The sequence below is a fragment of the Botrytis porri genome, assembly GCF_014898465.1.
Source record: "Botrytis porri strain MUCL 3234 chromosome Unknown BPOR_002, whole genome shotgun sequence".
In the NCBI taxonomy this organism is placed as follows: Eukaryota; Fungi; Ascomycota; class Leotiomycetes; order Helotiales; family Sclerotiniaceae; genus Botrytis; species Botrytis porri.
This window is the reverse complement of record NW_024066076.1, coordinates 685,100-700,334: the sequence shown is the minus strand read 5'-3', so window position 1 is coordinate 700,334 and position 15,235 is coordinate 685,100. Positions and strand designations below refer to the sequence as shown.

The following is a 15,235-nucleotide window of genomic DNA, read 5'->3' as shown; positions in this document are numbered from 1 at the left end:
GGACACCCAGTTGCTACTTGTCCACAATGTCGATGTGCACATGCGCCTTTCCAGCAGCCGTCTAAGATACATGCTTCACCTTGAGCACAGTCGTCATTGGTGGTGCGGATTCTTGCATTTGCACATATCATCTGTCCAACACAAATTGGATCATTATTCATATCAGTCACACACCTCAATCCTGTTGGAAGGGCCCCTATTACGCTGACACTATCCGGGTATCATGGTAGATTCGTATTACATCCCGAGCTTTGTCTCGCTGCTAGTATTGTTGTTGTTGCCACAACTGTGATTTTGAGAGTCGAAACTGTACCTGTTGAGGTCGGCAACGTGGTTTTTGACACAACAAGTTTTGTAAACCCGGATGGCATAGTATTGCTGCAAAGTGTAGTTGCGCTTGTACCAGAAATGCCGTAAGTGACTCCCAATAGGCAATTATTGTCACAGGCACAAATTAGGGCCGTATCTGTCGCCTGAGGAGACCAGGATATACCACTTCCGAGTAAAGTTGGGGACAAATAGGCAAAAGTAGTAGTAACAAGAGAGCAATTACGTGGAAATGCACAGTTTCCATTGGTCGCGGATACGTATGGACTGGAAAGTGTTCTCGTTCCAGCGGATGGAGTGTTGGAAAAGGCTGTGCTTTGCACGGATGGAGTTGGCAGAGTACCTATCACACTGCTTTTTGTGTTGGAGGTAATTTTCCAGAATATAATAATAATAATAATATTCTAGTAATAGTGGAAGACTTAGCCACTCTAGCTTGAAGGACGAATCGAATATAATATAAGAGTTGAATTGAAGACAAATTATAAGAGAAAGCTTAATTGAGCTGAATTTTGCTTGCTTTTTTCCTAGGTTTTCTTTAAAGAATATCCTAGGTTTATATAGTTTATAATGAAATTCTAGTAGTTTCTATGCTTATAAATAAGACTGATTTAAATCGAATCTTACAGAATCATTTTATATCATAAAAGAGAAATACAACTAATTAATTTAGTTAATTTATTAACAATCTTCTATATGATTTCATCTCATTCTATTTTATTATAAATCAATTTGATAAGAGATATAGCTATATTATAATATAATAATATAATTTTATAATATAAAATCATATTATACTTATATTATTAATACATATATAACTTGATTAGTAAGATATTAATAAATGATTTAGTATACTTATTATAGAATCTCACAATGATACTAGGAGGCAATATCTAAACTTAGATCCCCATGATACTAGTAGGCATAGTAGGAGGCATTATAGATTTAAATAAAATAATTGACAAGACCTTCTTTGTATCGTTTTATTCATCGGCTATCATCGACAAACATGACTTCAAGAACCAATAAAACAAGGAGTGAAACCATTAGAAAGAGAAAAGCCACTCTTATTAAGAAGGCACATGAGCTCGGTAGACTTGACGGAATAGATGTTGCCGTCTTTATTTTTCATCGGAATCAATACTTTACCTACAAATCCGTCGATACAATCTCTTGGCCACCATCTATCAACGATATAGTAAGTCTATTTCCAACTTTATATAGTATATTGTTGATATTTTTGACAGCAATTAACATACCCTATGCCTGTGAATTTTACTTCTAAAGACATAGAGGAAAGATTAAGTTTGAAACGAAAGACAGCAGGTAATATACTTCTCTTAATCATCTTTATTATATGTTAATCTTTCTATAGTAGATGGAGCATCACAAAATGAAAATTTGTTCTCTATTTCCACACATCAGGAAGTCATTAAAGAGGGACAGCTTCGTGAAAACTCATGCATTGAAATTACTCCTTCTAAGATTGAGAAAGATGAGGGGAGTGATTTGACTTAGGTGTTGTGATTAGATTAGATTATATCCAACATAAAAATTCAACTTGTATGAGTCTGCACTACTTGATCACTAGTGTATCCAAGCTCACCTCCTTCTCATCTCTTGTACTGAATCTAAACTCTGTCAACTTTTCATTTATCGTCTCATTTCCTCCTTACTCCCCTTTAATCTAAGAGAAAAAAGGAGAGAATTTTGGATATGCTGTTATATTCAAGTGGTGACACATTCGCTGAGTTGGGAAAATGAATCTCGTCATTACTAAGCTAAAACATCAAGCTAGGAAAAGAATTGAACTAAACATAAAAGTAAAACTAAACATATAAAAAAGAAACCAGAGCCTTAGAACTTCCCTCAAATAAAAAAAGCAGCCATCATTCCAACAAAATATCCATAGACTGCATATCCACAGTATCAAAATGGCCATTCAGAAGAAACTTTTGTATTGTCATTCTCGCAACATCCCCACGCCACTTTGTACCAATCCCTCTACCGGAAATGCGACAATTGGGGCATCTAAATTTAAGAAAAGAATGATACTTGAATCCCATGGAGGTTAACTTATTTGGCGGGTGGAAAGTTGGATGCTTCATCATTACCTCCTGTATGAACAGTCGGAATTCGCATGGTCCAATGAGAAAAGTGAGATTTTGAATGTTCGTACAATTCTCTAATTGTAACAATACACCTTTTACATCGAGATGACAAAAGCAGCCTAAAGTAGGATGTCCGAATCTCATATCCTGAAAGTCAATAGTGATATTTTTCATGGTAGATGCCATGGGATGGCCAACGAAAGAACTGGGATCCAAGTCGAAATGATTTTTCAGATAGAATATCGATATAGCTGTTTGAAAGAGGACTTTTGAAACCATCCATCTTTGGAGTCGCCAGTTATGGTTCCTGTCTCTCACCTTGATGACACAAGGTGGCTTTTCGATCTCCATAACCTCATTTAATATCATGTACCAGATCTCTGCAGGAAGATGGAGTTCTTTATTTGGTTTGCCATACAGACAAAGTTCTTATGCTCTAAGATTGAATTAGTATCTAATATCCTTTATTGTATTTCATCTTACTTACAAAACATATCTCCTTTCAGCTTCCCAAAGTATGATCAGCTGGACTTGAAATGATACCCTTAATGCTTGAAGCGTATCCAAAGCAGGATCCAATTCGACCCAATCTTTGTTTATTGTTATTTTTCTCAATTCCACTCGTTTTGATATAATCTCCAATGTGAAATTTGCCAACCTGCTTGCTTCTTCTGACCGGTTCCTTCGTGTGTTGCATTTTGTTCCATGGAAAATTCTTTTTATCCTTCAAAGGTGGGATTGTTCGTCGGTCAATCGATTTTCGTCCGATCTAACTTTGGATTGTAACCCTGTACAAATCTCTTTTATAAGTTCCTTGGCCATCCAGATCTTAAGGGTATTATACTCTAAAGATCCCACATACTCTCTCATGACCACAGTAGATTCCATGGTAAAATCTCATTCCATTTCCAAAGGCTCTTTGGATATGTAAGGTTTGTGCTCACATATTCCAAATTCGATGTCTTTACTACTACATGTATATCGATGTTCGGAAAATCCATCTTCGAGGTTGATATCTTGATCAACTGAATACCAGAAGAGAAGAGATGACCAATCATAGCCTGGTGGAAGTAGCGCAAAATCTCGATCTAAGAAATGTCTTTTGATCAAAGACTGATTGTGAGTGCCATGCAATACGCTTTGAATTGACATATTGATTTCGAAAGTATAAGTGAAATGAGAATAAGACTTCATGTTTGCTCTTGACCTCTCGAGAATTATGAAGTATCATTACTATATGCTTACATAGATTGATGAGACGAAATTAAATTTAGAATCTGTCACAACCGAACTGTCGGTATGAGTATATTTAGATTTGGCTAAATTTGTCAAAGATGTGTCTTATTTCTAATTGTGGGTATGTTGGTTTCTATTTCTAGTAATCTGACCAACTTAGGCTTCTATCAGCTCTCTGGATTCTTTCCATCCGTCTCTCATGGTCTTTCTTGACATTCCCCAAGAGCTTGAAATGGTATAGTGCCAACATTATTACTATGAAAACCGTGCAAGTTCCTGTCACAGCTGTGGTCACGATCGCCGTAACTGACCAAACCCCTCCTCTCGCTGTGTAAATGTTTATCACAGTTGTACCCAACCCCGTAATCAAATTTATGAAGCCAGGCCTTCCACTAGTTTTCAGTAGGTTCCTTATATATAATCATGAACAGTCTTACAATATGATCCGGTTTATCAACTAAATATAGTTCCATTTCCACATCCACCAGAGCCATGTCATATCAGAAGCACCTATTACACAAAATATTGCAGCCACCCATAATAATGGCAGATTCCAATATGCTCTTAACACAACAGTACCAGCTTTACCAGTTTTCTCGGCTACTGCAGTCGAGTTCTGCAGTGAAGTGAAGGTTAAAGGTAGTATCAAATAACCAGCCAGAAGAATCCATGTCATTATACTTGCTAAAAGGTTGTAAATTGTAGGAATACGATCAAGCTGGAGAAGTATGTTGATATAATTTGTTGCCCCATACTCATACTTAGGATCCCGAGAATTTTGAGAGTGTCCAAGATTGTTGGGTCCTTCCACCCTATTGGTCAATCTTATATTTTCATTATTGCTACTCAGGCTGTGCCATGTTGGAAAGTGTTGTTGGTCACGAATATGCGCCAAGGAAGGCTTCAACAACAAAAGGGACAACAAATTTAATGGCATTAAGTTTAATATTTTGTGTGATGGGAAGTAACAAAGGAAGGACAATCTAGAGGTTTGGACTTGATGGGAAGGTAAGATAGGTTTATAAGCTTAGAGTCAGATACCAACCACTTCTTTTCCAAAATTAGTATATATAGGTGTTAATGACAATGAATGATCATGGAATGAAGATGAAGCCTCCCTCTTGCTCTACTATCTTTCATTCACGTGTTATGCGCCAGTGTTGAAAACCCAGGGTTGGGTAACCATACCTTATCCGGGAGTTTTGAGACCTACAAGGTATGTACCCTGAAAATCAGCCGTGTACGAGTCTTACCCCAGATTTCGACCAGGTGTTCATTCAATATTGTTATCCAAAGTCGAAGTTATTGCCAATCAAAAAAGCAATCAAAGAGATCAAAAAAATATATTGAAAAATTAGGATATAAATAATTACATAATCCTCGCAGAATAATACACTTCTTAATCTATGCCTCACGTATCTATAATCAGGAACATAACTGTACTCAATCATGTTTCTAGACCCTGGGTATATACTACCCTGTGCCCAACCTTGTAAAAAATAATCCTTGTCAGCTCCTCCTTAATTGCATTACGGAATAAATGCCTAATTTGGTACGTGCACCGACCCAAGAGAATGGTTCATGGTGATACAATAGGTAAAGCGTAATTCAATATTGTGATGATATTTAATGTAAAAAACGAAAAACAAAATATAAAACATTCCATTATAAATACTTCTGTAAAACAATCTTTTCAAAAACAACCCTTTGTTCATATCATGCAAACTACTCCACTAATTTGTGGAAGCATTGAGAGCATATTATTTGAGAGTAGACTATGTTTATCCTTTTTATTATACCTGGAGCGAATTTATTGTAGAATTGCATTATATCTTGGGACCAATTTACTAACCATTGCATCTGCTCTTTTAGTTGTTTGACATCATTTTCTAATCGCAATTCCCGCGTAGATGGCATAAAAGTATGCTCTCCCTATTGGTATGAAGAGTTATTAAAGTACTGAGAATGAGTTTCCAAAAGCGGGGTAGGTGTAATGGTGCTTGCTGGGATCGTGGTCGGCATTATCGCAGGCTGAGGATCATATCCTTGAAAAAGATTATCAATATTAAAGTGGATCGATTGATTAGCTGGATTGGAATCCGCTCTGATAAGCCAGTCAAAATCGTAATATGGTGCCTAAGGGACCGGTTCGAATAGTCCGTCGGTTTCTTGCCATTCCTAGCCCGGATGTTAATTGTCGACCTGTTCCTCGATAAGTTGACCAAATATTCCATACATTATTGAGTTCAACTGTTTGTAGTCGGTTTGTTCTTAAGAACATTGGCTGTTACTCTCCTTCGGCATTGTATCCGGATTTACGTGTTATTCTTGAATTATGGGTTTACGGTTGAGAATCATTTCTAACTGCCACTGGTTGTTTTGTTTCTGGGATGGATTGAGGTCCGACTGCTCGTCATTGTCTCGACCTTGTGCTTGGCTGAATGCCGAATGCTCGTAACTGATTTGTCCTTGTGTTTGGTTGAAAGATGATTGGTTGTAACTGATCTCTACTTGTGCATGATTCTGTTCGAGGTTTCCATCAAGCAGTGAACTGGGCCATTGATGATTGTTTTGCTCCATAAGGAAGATAAGGTGGATGAATAGGCGTGTTGTTGTTGTTGTTGTTGAGGTTTAGATAATGAGATTGAGATAGGTTAATCATACTTATTATATATCATCGAACTTGGCAGCAATTTTCTATTAAAATCTTAGCGAGAGCTTTCGATATTCAAGAGCATGGAGTAGCGTTTCATCTCAGAGCGTTTCTTTTTTGTTGGAAGTATATTCTTAAAAGCCGAATTCAATATTCTAGATGTGCTTTTGACACTGAACGCCAATTTTGTATGGTTGTATGGATCATTTCTAATTTGGGATTTCGGTTGGGCGAAGCAAGACATATTCTGTTGATACTGCTGATGGCAGTATTTCTAGTTAACCCTAAGCTTGTCATTCTTTATCTCAATTGCACACCTCATACCACTCTTATTTGTTTCCATTATGCCAGGACGAAAATGGACACAGGACGAAAAGGATCTTTTTGCCACTTTGCGGGATGAACATCCGGATCTTAAACTATCTACCCTTACAGAGCTCTTCAATGAGCGTACAAACGGTTCATATCGTAGTATTTACGGCCTCCAGGGAGTATGGAGGCATCAGAGGAAAGATAAGCTTGATGAGAATGTTGAATCTAAAGAAGTTTATTTTATGTATTAATTGTTTTCTCAGGGTTATCAATAAAATGCCGCAGAGATACTGGAAATTCTTCTCATTTTTCGTTTAAACAACGTCTTTCCGTCTCCCGACCACATCCCATTCTCCTCCAACTATCCACCCCAGTTTCATCCCTTCCCATTTCCTCATCGTCTAATTCAATCCCTTTAAAATCTTCTCCTACTTCATATAAAGAATTCGACAAACAACGAGAAGCAAGAACCATGAGTGGAATAACAGCGAAAGAATTTTGGATAATGGTGCTGAACGATCTCCCTACCGCACCAATCATCTCATCTCAGGTTGATCTATACTGGATACCAAATCATTTGATAACTAACTTATTGTTAGGCATATATCATTAGCAACTTCAAAATTTCCCCTTTACCTATCATAGCTGGATTTGACTTGGGGGAAGGACTAGAGGACACACATGTCTTTGAATAAATATTGATGCTTCCTTCATATCAATTACCATTGTTGTTCTCATACTGCGAGTCTTCCGCTCTTGTGACCTCTTGTTCCAAATGATATTCTTCTACAACATCTGCACCGAATGGGCTTTGTAACTTTAAACAATATTTTCCAACATAATATGTAATGAAGAACAAAATAATCAAGGATGCTAGAATGATCATCAACCCGGTGGTCTTATTGCTAATCGTTCTCTTCCAAATCATGTTACTTCTTGTAATCCCTTTCATTTTGAATAAGAACATTTACCTAATAAAAAGAGAGAAAGGAAAACAAAAGTCGTGCTTATGCCATACCACACCATACTATCGGATGGATGGAAATGTAGACCCATACTAACACCATTGCAACAATTGGAATGTTGGCATTGCCATTTTTAAAATAGAAATAGTATATTCTAATGCAATTTTGAAATTTTATGACTGATATACATAATGATAAAGGGTTATACATTAACATGCATGTAAGATTAAACACCAACTTATCCAAAAGATAAAAATAAAGCAAAGCATTTATCACTAATCATCTTACATATATGAAAGTAACTATAAGTTCACTAAAGTCGGGTACCCTACTTTCGGGCCACCCCCCTTTTAGGCCACTTTTTATACCAAAAATGGAATTTTTAACTCTTTTATTTATGGATAGAATTTATTGAAAATTTGTATATATATAATTCAGATCGTTTTGAATTTAATCTGAAGTTTTTAGATTTTTTAGATTTTTCTGTATTGAGATCTAGAGCTTCAAAATATCGATTTTTAAATTTGTATAGGAATTACATATAAATTTAAAACTTTTACAAAATCTTTAATAACTTTTTAATAAAAATTATTAAAAATAAACTAAAAAGTTTTATTATAAATTTATAATGTATTTATTTTGAAGGATTTAGAAAAAAAAGAAAATTTCCTATAAATAGATATTTAAAAGAATACCCTCAAAATTACAGGGATTATTTATACTACTCTAAACTCACTATATACTATATCTCTATATCTGTTAATTTTTTTTAATTTTTTTTGAATTTCTATATAAATTTAAATTCAAAACTTTCAAAAAGATATACAGTTTTCTTTTGATAATTATTGTTAAAAAGTTATTAAAGATTTTATAAAAGTTTTAAATTTATATGTAATTCTTATACAAATTAAAAAGTCGATATTTTGAAGCTCTAGATCTCAATACAGAAAAATCCTAAAAATCTAAAAATTTCAGAATAAGCCCAAAATTGCTTAAAGTATATATATTTAAATTTTTATTAAATTAGATTATATATTAATAGACATATTAATAAACCAAACAAGCGATTTTTCGTGTAAAAGAGTGGCCCAAAACAGGGGTGGCCCGAAAGTAGGGTGGTCGACTTATCAAATGCTTGAATCACTAGCATTATCTTAACTTTATCCCTTCGATACAAGTAACATCAAATTCCAATTTCTCGTAACAATTTTCAACTACACAAACAGAACAAAATTTTGAATTCGGCAACCATGCATACTGATCTAGCTATTAGCAAGATCATCGTGGCAGCAAACACAGACGTTAGTTAACAATCAATTTTAGAACCTGGGAACAGGATACTGACTGTCATTTAAGCAATAATCGACTGTGCCTGGTGCACTCGGAGCCCTTCGCATTCAAACCAATATTGACAATGAGAAAAGCGTTGAGGTTACTAAACCATCGAAGCAATCTGCTGGACCTTCTAGCTCCAAATTGTCTCAAGAAAGCTCTCTATATCCAATCATTAAGTAGATCGAGATTCCAGATGCCAACAAGGATCCCGATTTCAAAATGTCCATTGATATTGCTGGTGACACTCAAGCTCTGAAGCCTCAAAAATAGCAAAATGAAATTATAAATAACACTTTCCAACAAAATATCATCGCTGATCCTGCTAGTTTTAATGAATGGCCCAATATCTTAAACACTACTCATCAGCAAAATACAACCACTAGCTTAAGTCAAAATCTTCCACAAAGTGATACAGCTGCATCCGCTGCCGCTCACTACCTACAAGTTCTAACATATTTTCATGATTGGAACAAGCAGTACAATCGTACTCTCAAGCAAGCCATCGAGGAAACCCATAAGATAAGAGATTACGTGCGTGAATACAGAGTATCTGCAGGAAAGCATATCAAAATAGCCTCTCATATCTTTAATGTCGATTCAAAACTCATCCAAGAATATCGAGACTGGGATAATGATTACAAGCATCTTGTTACAAAATACCACTCGATAATGGACCAACACACAACTCTATGCCAAACTTTTGATAATAAGCACAGTGCAGAAAAAGAGGATCCCACTGCTGGGTACACTTCCTCCAACGACTCAAATGCTGATGCCCATATCTCCAGTCAGAACTCTGCAGAAAGTCCAAGTGCAGCAGCCGTCAATCTTGGTACCATTCGTCATGAAGATCTAATGGATGGCCTCACTAAAAACTCCGATGAGGGCCTTACACAAATGCCAACTACTGCTTCGCCTGGCCCGCAGATTGATTGCGAAAATTTTCGTATGTATTGTCATCTTAACCGATGCGATCATCTCATACGTCTGCGTGCTGAAACGACTGAAAAATTGGCTAGTTTGAGGATATTAGCTGCTAGATTGTTGGAAGATGATAATTTTTGCCAAGACAGTCATATGTACACTCTCTGGTTCAACTGCCAAGCTTTTTAGCATTGCTGAGGAGCTTGAACGTCATGAAAATGCTTTGAAGGAATTTGGCTCCTAAGTAACTACGTTAATCAGCAACTGTGGTAAAAGTGGTGGAGGAATGTAATTGTCACTTTTTAGAACTTTGATGCTGGACCGAAATTTATTGTTACTCTTTGGAACTTTGTATTTAAACTTTTGGTGGGTTGCTATCACTCTTTGAAACTAGGTACTTGAGAAACTTCCAAGCTGTTTGTCATTCTTTTAAGCATTTAATAATTCTCAAAGTTATTCTACAATTATAAATCGTTATGTCACTTGATTACTGCTCGACTTCAAGTAGAAACTTGCCAAATAATACATTGCTAGATCATGAGTATAGATTATTCATTACCTTGAACACAGTTTCATCCAAATGATCTTCAATTTGGATGTGCGGAAACATTTGGAAATAGAATCCTATATTCAGTGAATGATTGAGATCCACTGTTACGGTTGGTACTTGGAGACATATTCGATAGCATGCAGAAAGAGGTGGACGAGTAGGCCTGGAAATAATAGAAGTGAAGCATAGTTAGAAAAATCTCTTATAATCATCCAACTATGGAAAACAATGATGATGCACGGTCATAATCGAAGGATAATCACTTAAAGTTACATGGCACCTCTGCATACCCTGCTGAACAGTTAGTCTATACTTACATTTGCAATCCGAGAATATCGACCCCACTATTGCTACTCAATAAGAAGATGATTGCCCCACTTAATTACAATCATCATGGCGGGATTTCTTACATCTATTCCTCGCTCTAGCATGATTAACATAGCAATATTCCCAATGCTCGTTGCCCCACCCCTTTCAGTCATAGCCATGGGCATAACCCCACACTCAATATTAGTTGCTATACTAAGCCCTAATCACTTGTGATAAGTTAACATCTTGAGCTAAGTATAGATAACTACAAGAGTTATTCTTATGCCACCTTCACAGCAATTGATCTCAGTCCTACGACATCTGAATACTTCCTAAGTTTAGCCATCGTGTATCTGTTGGCCTACTGTGCCATTTATCATGACTGTTAGTTGCCATCATCATTTATCATGTCTCCCATCTAATCTGATACAATTGAATAAAAATTGATATATATATTCACTTACTCGTATAACAAAAACAACGACCAGAGATCAAAAATTCACAAATATCGATATCTTCAACACCAACTCCATCCGTAATGTCACTATCAAGAAGACAAATACCTATAAACAACAACTTTCGGGCTTCCTCTGTGCCTTCCAATATGACTCCAATAGATCACACTATCCTTCAAAGTAATGGCGTTACGACGGCAATAGAACTCAACAATCGAAGCTTGCAAGCTTGCAAATACGCCTCAGCTCTCAATCCTACACAACAGATTAAGGAATTGACAAGAGAAATGGCCGCTTACACCATGAAATTCAATTTCTCCGACGGTGTTCGAAGATCGACTATGAGTTTCGTGACACGATCTACCAAATATATCAACAAGTTTATCTAATACAAGCATTCAATATCTTCAACCAAATTCCTGATGTCAGGGAACGATTAGAAAAAGGATTTAATAAATACCACGAAAAGATCGACAAAGCACGAGCTTCTTGGCTTGCATTTTATGAAGTCAAAAATGATGCTATGCAAGAAGGGATGCCTTTTTAGGTGGTGGTGACATTTTTGGTTAGAACTGAGTCAACTATGAAAGATGTTCTTGTTTTCCAATATTGTTCTTTAGGATTATGAAGAGGAATTAGCTTTCGCTAGATGGAGAATGGATGTTGGGTGTTGGAGATCTGAACTTTTGATTGACAAAATAGTGTTGTACTTAGCATCGTTATATAACATAGTAGCAACCGGCTGATATATTAATGTAGCATTTGAGAAATCTCTTTCCAGTATTCAAAGGTAATTGACTGGGCTCCAGGTCTTGAGGTGGGCATTTAATGAGCATTGAATTGAGATCCTTCAATATATCCACAAGAAACTTCCCCTATCCTACAGTCTTGTCAAGATACCCTATTCAGCCATCCATAATTAAAATTATAATTCCTTACACATCTCCACATGATTCTCTCTCTTATCACTGTCTCAATATATTTCGGAGTTGCTCTCTCAAACTGCTATTTGATTCCAACTTTTAGGTTCAATTCTTGCTGAAATAATCGTATATCTTCTATTATAGATATCGGAAAGAAAGGCCTGTGGTGATCGCTTGAGGATAGTCCATCCCGAGTACATTGCAATAAAGTAGGCTTTATAATGTCTGAGTTTTTTGGTGACTCTGTTAAGGGATATATTAGGATAGAATATGGCTGTATGATTCAGTAACTGATTGGATGTTTATCAATAAGTGCCTTTCGAGAGTTAGCACCGATCTTCTTTGATTTAGAACATCGTCAAGATTTACCTTCTCTATTAGCTCGTACTCTATAACATTATTGTCTTGGTATACATCCAATATACTTCTCCATAAATTTACACCTTTAAGGAAGCTCAATACCTCGGGATTCTTTAATCGATCAAAGTATTGTAACCAGTCAAGTAACAAGAGTTTGGGTAGTTCTTGATATATGATTTGATCGATTTTGTCGGCAACCATGGCTGGGAAATGGTTATCGAGAATAATTAGGGTAGACATTTGATTGTCGTTCCTGGTCAACTCGAGACAATAGATAGATATGTACAAGTTGGATATTTCCAGAACTCTAAGGATTATCAGAATTGTCTTCTGGTGAAGTTTATGCCATTATTCACAAAATGAAGGGGTATAATAGAAGATGGAATGGGATGTTCGGTTAGATATAAGAATGTTCGAAATGAACGATTAATCGCGCTACACAAATGCGAGACGGCGTATTCCTAAATCAAAATAGCCCTTCATCCCAGTAGATATCATTAAGGATAGGTATAACAATAATGTCCGGCTAGCTGAGACCAAAAACCGAAGGAACTTATCGAGTCAGAAAACAAGGAATCTTTCGAACTAGGTTTGAGGGGCAAGTCTAGGATATAGTTTTTCTCTCTCTCAGAGCTTAGCAGTATTGGTCCAGCTCCCTCAAATTATATGGAGCTCGCCTAATAACATCCTGATTCTTCTTATGAATATCTCGCACCTCTATCTGATTAGATCCATAATGGAGAAATTGCCGAAAGGTACTAGTCTACAAACGAATTCAGAAAGGAAATTCGAAGCCTTATTAGGGGAAAACGACTTCCAGCGGAAGTGGGATAGATTGAATAAAAGATAGGGAAGCATGCATGAATTGGTCAACAATGATTCCAAAAAAGAAAAGAATTGAGATTAAGAAGCGTATCAACGATTGAGAATTGTTGAGGCTATTTTCCCTTATAATTCAATAAGTGCCTACACATAAGATTAAGATATTCGAGATTTGAAGCAATAAGTGAATGATAAGATCTACTAGGTGTACTAAATGCAATGAACTCTTCTCGACAATCAATTTCAATACCTCATATCTGTCTTCATCCTAGACATCCTAACTATTTCGAGAAATCTAGTATTCGATATCCATCCTGTCTTGTAAATACTCGCTGGAAATTCTTCGAGTGATGAGGGAAGTAGATTGAAAAGGGATTTCTCCTTGCTGTACGAGTGAGGGGAAAGCTAACTGAAAGTTGATCGCATTAGTTTCCCAGGTGGTGCTTGTTTGTACTGCATTGTTGTTTTTGTAGTAATTCTTGAGAACCAAATAATATCTGCGAAATCGAATCTTATTGCCGTTATTGTTAATAGTTTCAAACCCGAAAGAAACTATTTCTTTGTTATGAGTTTGATCTTTGAATGAGGAAGGATATGTATTTGAGGTAGAGATTTTAGAAGATAATGAGGTAACGGAAGCTTGTGTATACTTGGGAGTAATCTGCAATCATCTTGGAACTGCAGAAAGGGTATCTGTGCAAGTGGTTTGTTGTAGTATTGGGCTTGTGGCAAAACAATTGTCTATGGAGGAGGCACCGTGAAGGTTGTACTTTCTTCGTTCCATTTTCTTTATTCTATTCTCTGCCTTCTGGTTCCCAGTAATATTAGTTTTGTATCTTATCTTTTCACACATATTCTTTTAACAATTGAAAATATTTACTCCAATTTGATCGAACTCCGCTTTTGTGAAAGCTTGCCTGGGCTGTGATGGAAGGTATGTTTTTGGTACTTGGAATAATGGTGGCTTTATAAAAGCTCCAAGATTTTGCTTCTTTTTCTGATTCATTTCAGACGATGTAGTTTTGTATATGTTGTGGGTTGTTTAACGCCTGATAGGTGAAAGAAGGGGAGTGAGGGATGAAAACTGCAGATTAAATAACAACACGCATTTTATCCCCCTGATTTGTAGTGCTAATCCAATTCGGATATTCCCCATACATTTAAAGCATGAATATTGATACTACAACAAATTAAATTCCTATTGAGAACTCATAATAGTATGTGATTGTTTCCATGATATCACACCGTAGTTGAAAGGAAAAAGTGGGGGGGGTTTGCGAGCGTCTAAAATGACACAAGGTCACCTTGATCCTAAACCGCTTGGGGTATTCGTTTCAACCACTGTCAGATTTGATTTTGCTTCTTACTAGTACCATCATTCTATAGGCTGCTTTTCAGGGTCTCATACACTAACTTTCGGGGCTTTCAGGGCCTTTAGGCTTTCAATAAGCTCAACCTAATGCCAATGTTATGACCTTTCGCTTCTACACCTTAAGCATGGATATACCCAGCGTCCCGGCCATACCTTCAATCGATTCACCATCTTTTCCAATATCAAAACGATAGAGAACAAAAGGTCTACACATACTTCACACAATGAAGAGCGATATTATCAAGGAATCTCAGGGTTTATATAATCGATTTCAGGGTTATAATTCTATCAAATTCTACAATACCATAAGGTTGACAGAGCTGTGATTCATAATATGTTTTATACAAATTACAAAAGTCAAATATAAGGAAAGTAATAACTATGATTCAAATACTATAAAAAATAACTACAAAAGTCCTAGAAATCCGAGGGTCGAAGCTCCATTATACAATAATCTTCGGTACTCCATTCCCTTTAAGTTCCACAATACAATCTTGCAATGTCATAACTTTCCACTCCTTTTCAAATTTAAACAAACTCAACCATTCTGTCGGACATTTCCCAAAAGCCAAATATAT

General features: G+C 36.3%; 7 protein-coding genes across 7 annotated transcripts; 4 read left to right on the top strand and 3 right to left on the bottom strand.

The window, feature by feature from the left end:
• Positions 1-1,339: 1,339 nt before the first annotated feature.
• On the top strand, positions 1,340-1,848 carry EAF01_001302 (uncharacterized protein; the record flags this gene model as incomplete). The annotated part of the gene is made up of 3 exons (XM_038909552.1): positions 1,340-1,528; positions 1,578-1,656; positions 1,706-1,848. The coding sequence occupies 3 exons, from the start codon at positions 1,340-1,342 to the stop codon at positions 1,846-1,848; spliced, it is 411 nt and encodes a 136-aa protein (XP_038774364.1).
• Positions 1,849-3,816: 1,968 nt separating this feature from the next.
• Positions 3,817-4,614, bottom strand: EAF01_001301 (uncharacterized protein; the record flags this gene model as incomplete). Its single annotated transcript, XM_038909551.1, has 2 exons — positions 3,817-4,087; positions 4,115-4,614. One exon carries the CDS (start codon positions 4,612-4,614, stop codon positions 4,135-4,137), a length of 480 nt encoding a protein of 159 aa, XP_038774363.1. The 3' UTR covers positions 3,817-4,087; positions 4,115-4,134.
• Positions 4,615-5,999: 1,385 nt separating this feature from the next.
• On the bottom strand, positions 6,000-6,257 carry EAF01_001300 (uncharacterized protein; the record flags this gene model as incomplete). The annotated part of the gene is made up of 1 exon (XM_038909550.1): positions 6,000-6,257. The coding sequence occupies one exon, from the start codon at positions 6,255-6,257 to the stop codon at positions 6,000-6,002; it is 258 nt and encodes an 85-aa protein (XP_038774362.1).
• A 417-nt stretch (positions 6,258-6,674) lies between these two features.
• Positions 6,675-6,893, top strand: EAF01_001299 (uncharacterized protein; the record flags this gene model as incomplete). Its single annotated transcript, XM_038909549.1, has 1 exon — positions 6,675-6,893. The coding sequence occupies one exon, from the start codon at positions 6,675-6,677 to the stop codon at positions 6,891-6,893; it is 219 nt and encodes a 72-aa protein (XP_038774361.1).
• Positions 6,894-7,357: 464 nt separating this feature from the next.
• Positions 7,358-7,594, bottom strand: EAF01_001298 (uncharacterized protein; the record flags this gene model as incomplete). The annotated part of the gene is made up of 1 exon (XM_038909548.1): positions 7,358-7,594. The coding sequence occupies one exon, from the start codon at positions 7,592-7,594 to the stop codon at positions 7,358-7,360; it is 237 nt and encodes a 78-aa protein (XP_038774360.1).
• Positions 7,595-8,857: 1,263 nt separating this feature from the next.
• On the top strand, positions 8,858-10,110 carry EAF01_001297 (uncharacterized protein; the record flags this gene model as incomplete). The annotated part of the gene is made up of 3 exons (XM_038909547.1): positions 8,858-8,908; positions 9,213-9,888; positions 10,016-10,110. The coding sequence occupies 3 exons, from the start codon at positions 8,858-8,860 to the stop codon at positions 10,108-10,110; spliced, it is 822 nt and encodes a 273-aa protein (XP_038774359.1).
• Positions 10,111-11,329: 1,219 nt separating this feature from the next.
• EAF01_001296 (uncharacterized protein) lies at positions 11,330-11,569 on the top strand (the record flags this gene model as incomplete). The annotated part of the gene is made up of 1 exon (XM_038909546.1): positions 11,330-11,569. One exon carries the CDS (start codon positions 11,330-11,332, stop codon positions 11,567-11,569), a length of 240 nt encoding a protein of 79 aa, XP_038774358.1.
• Positions 11,570-15,235: the final 3,666 nt, after the last annotated feature.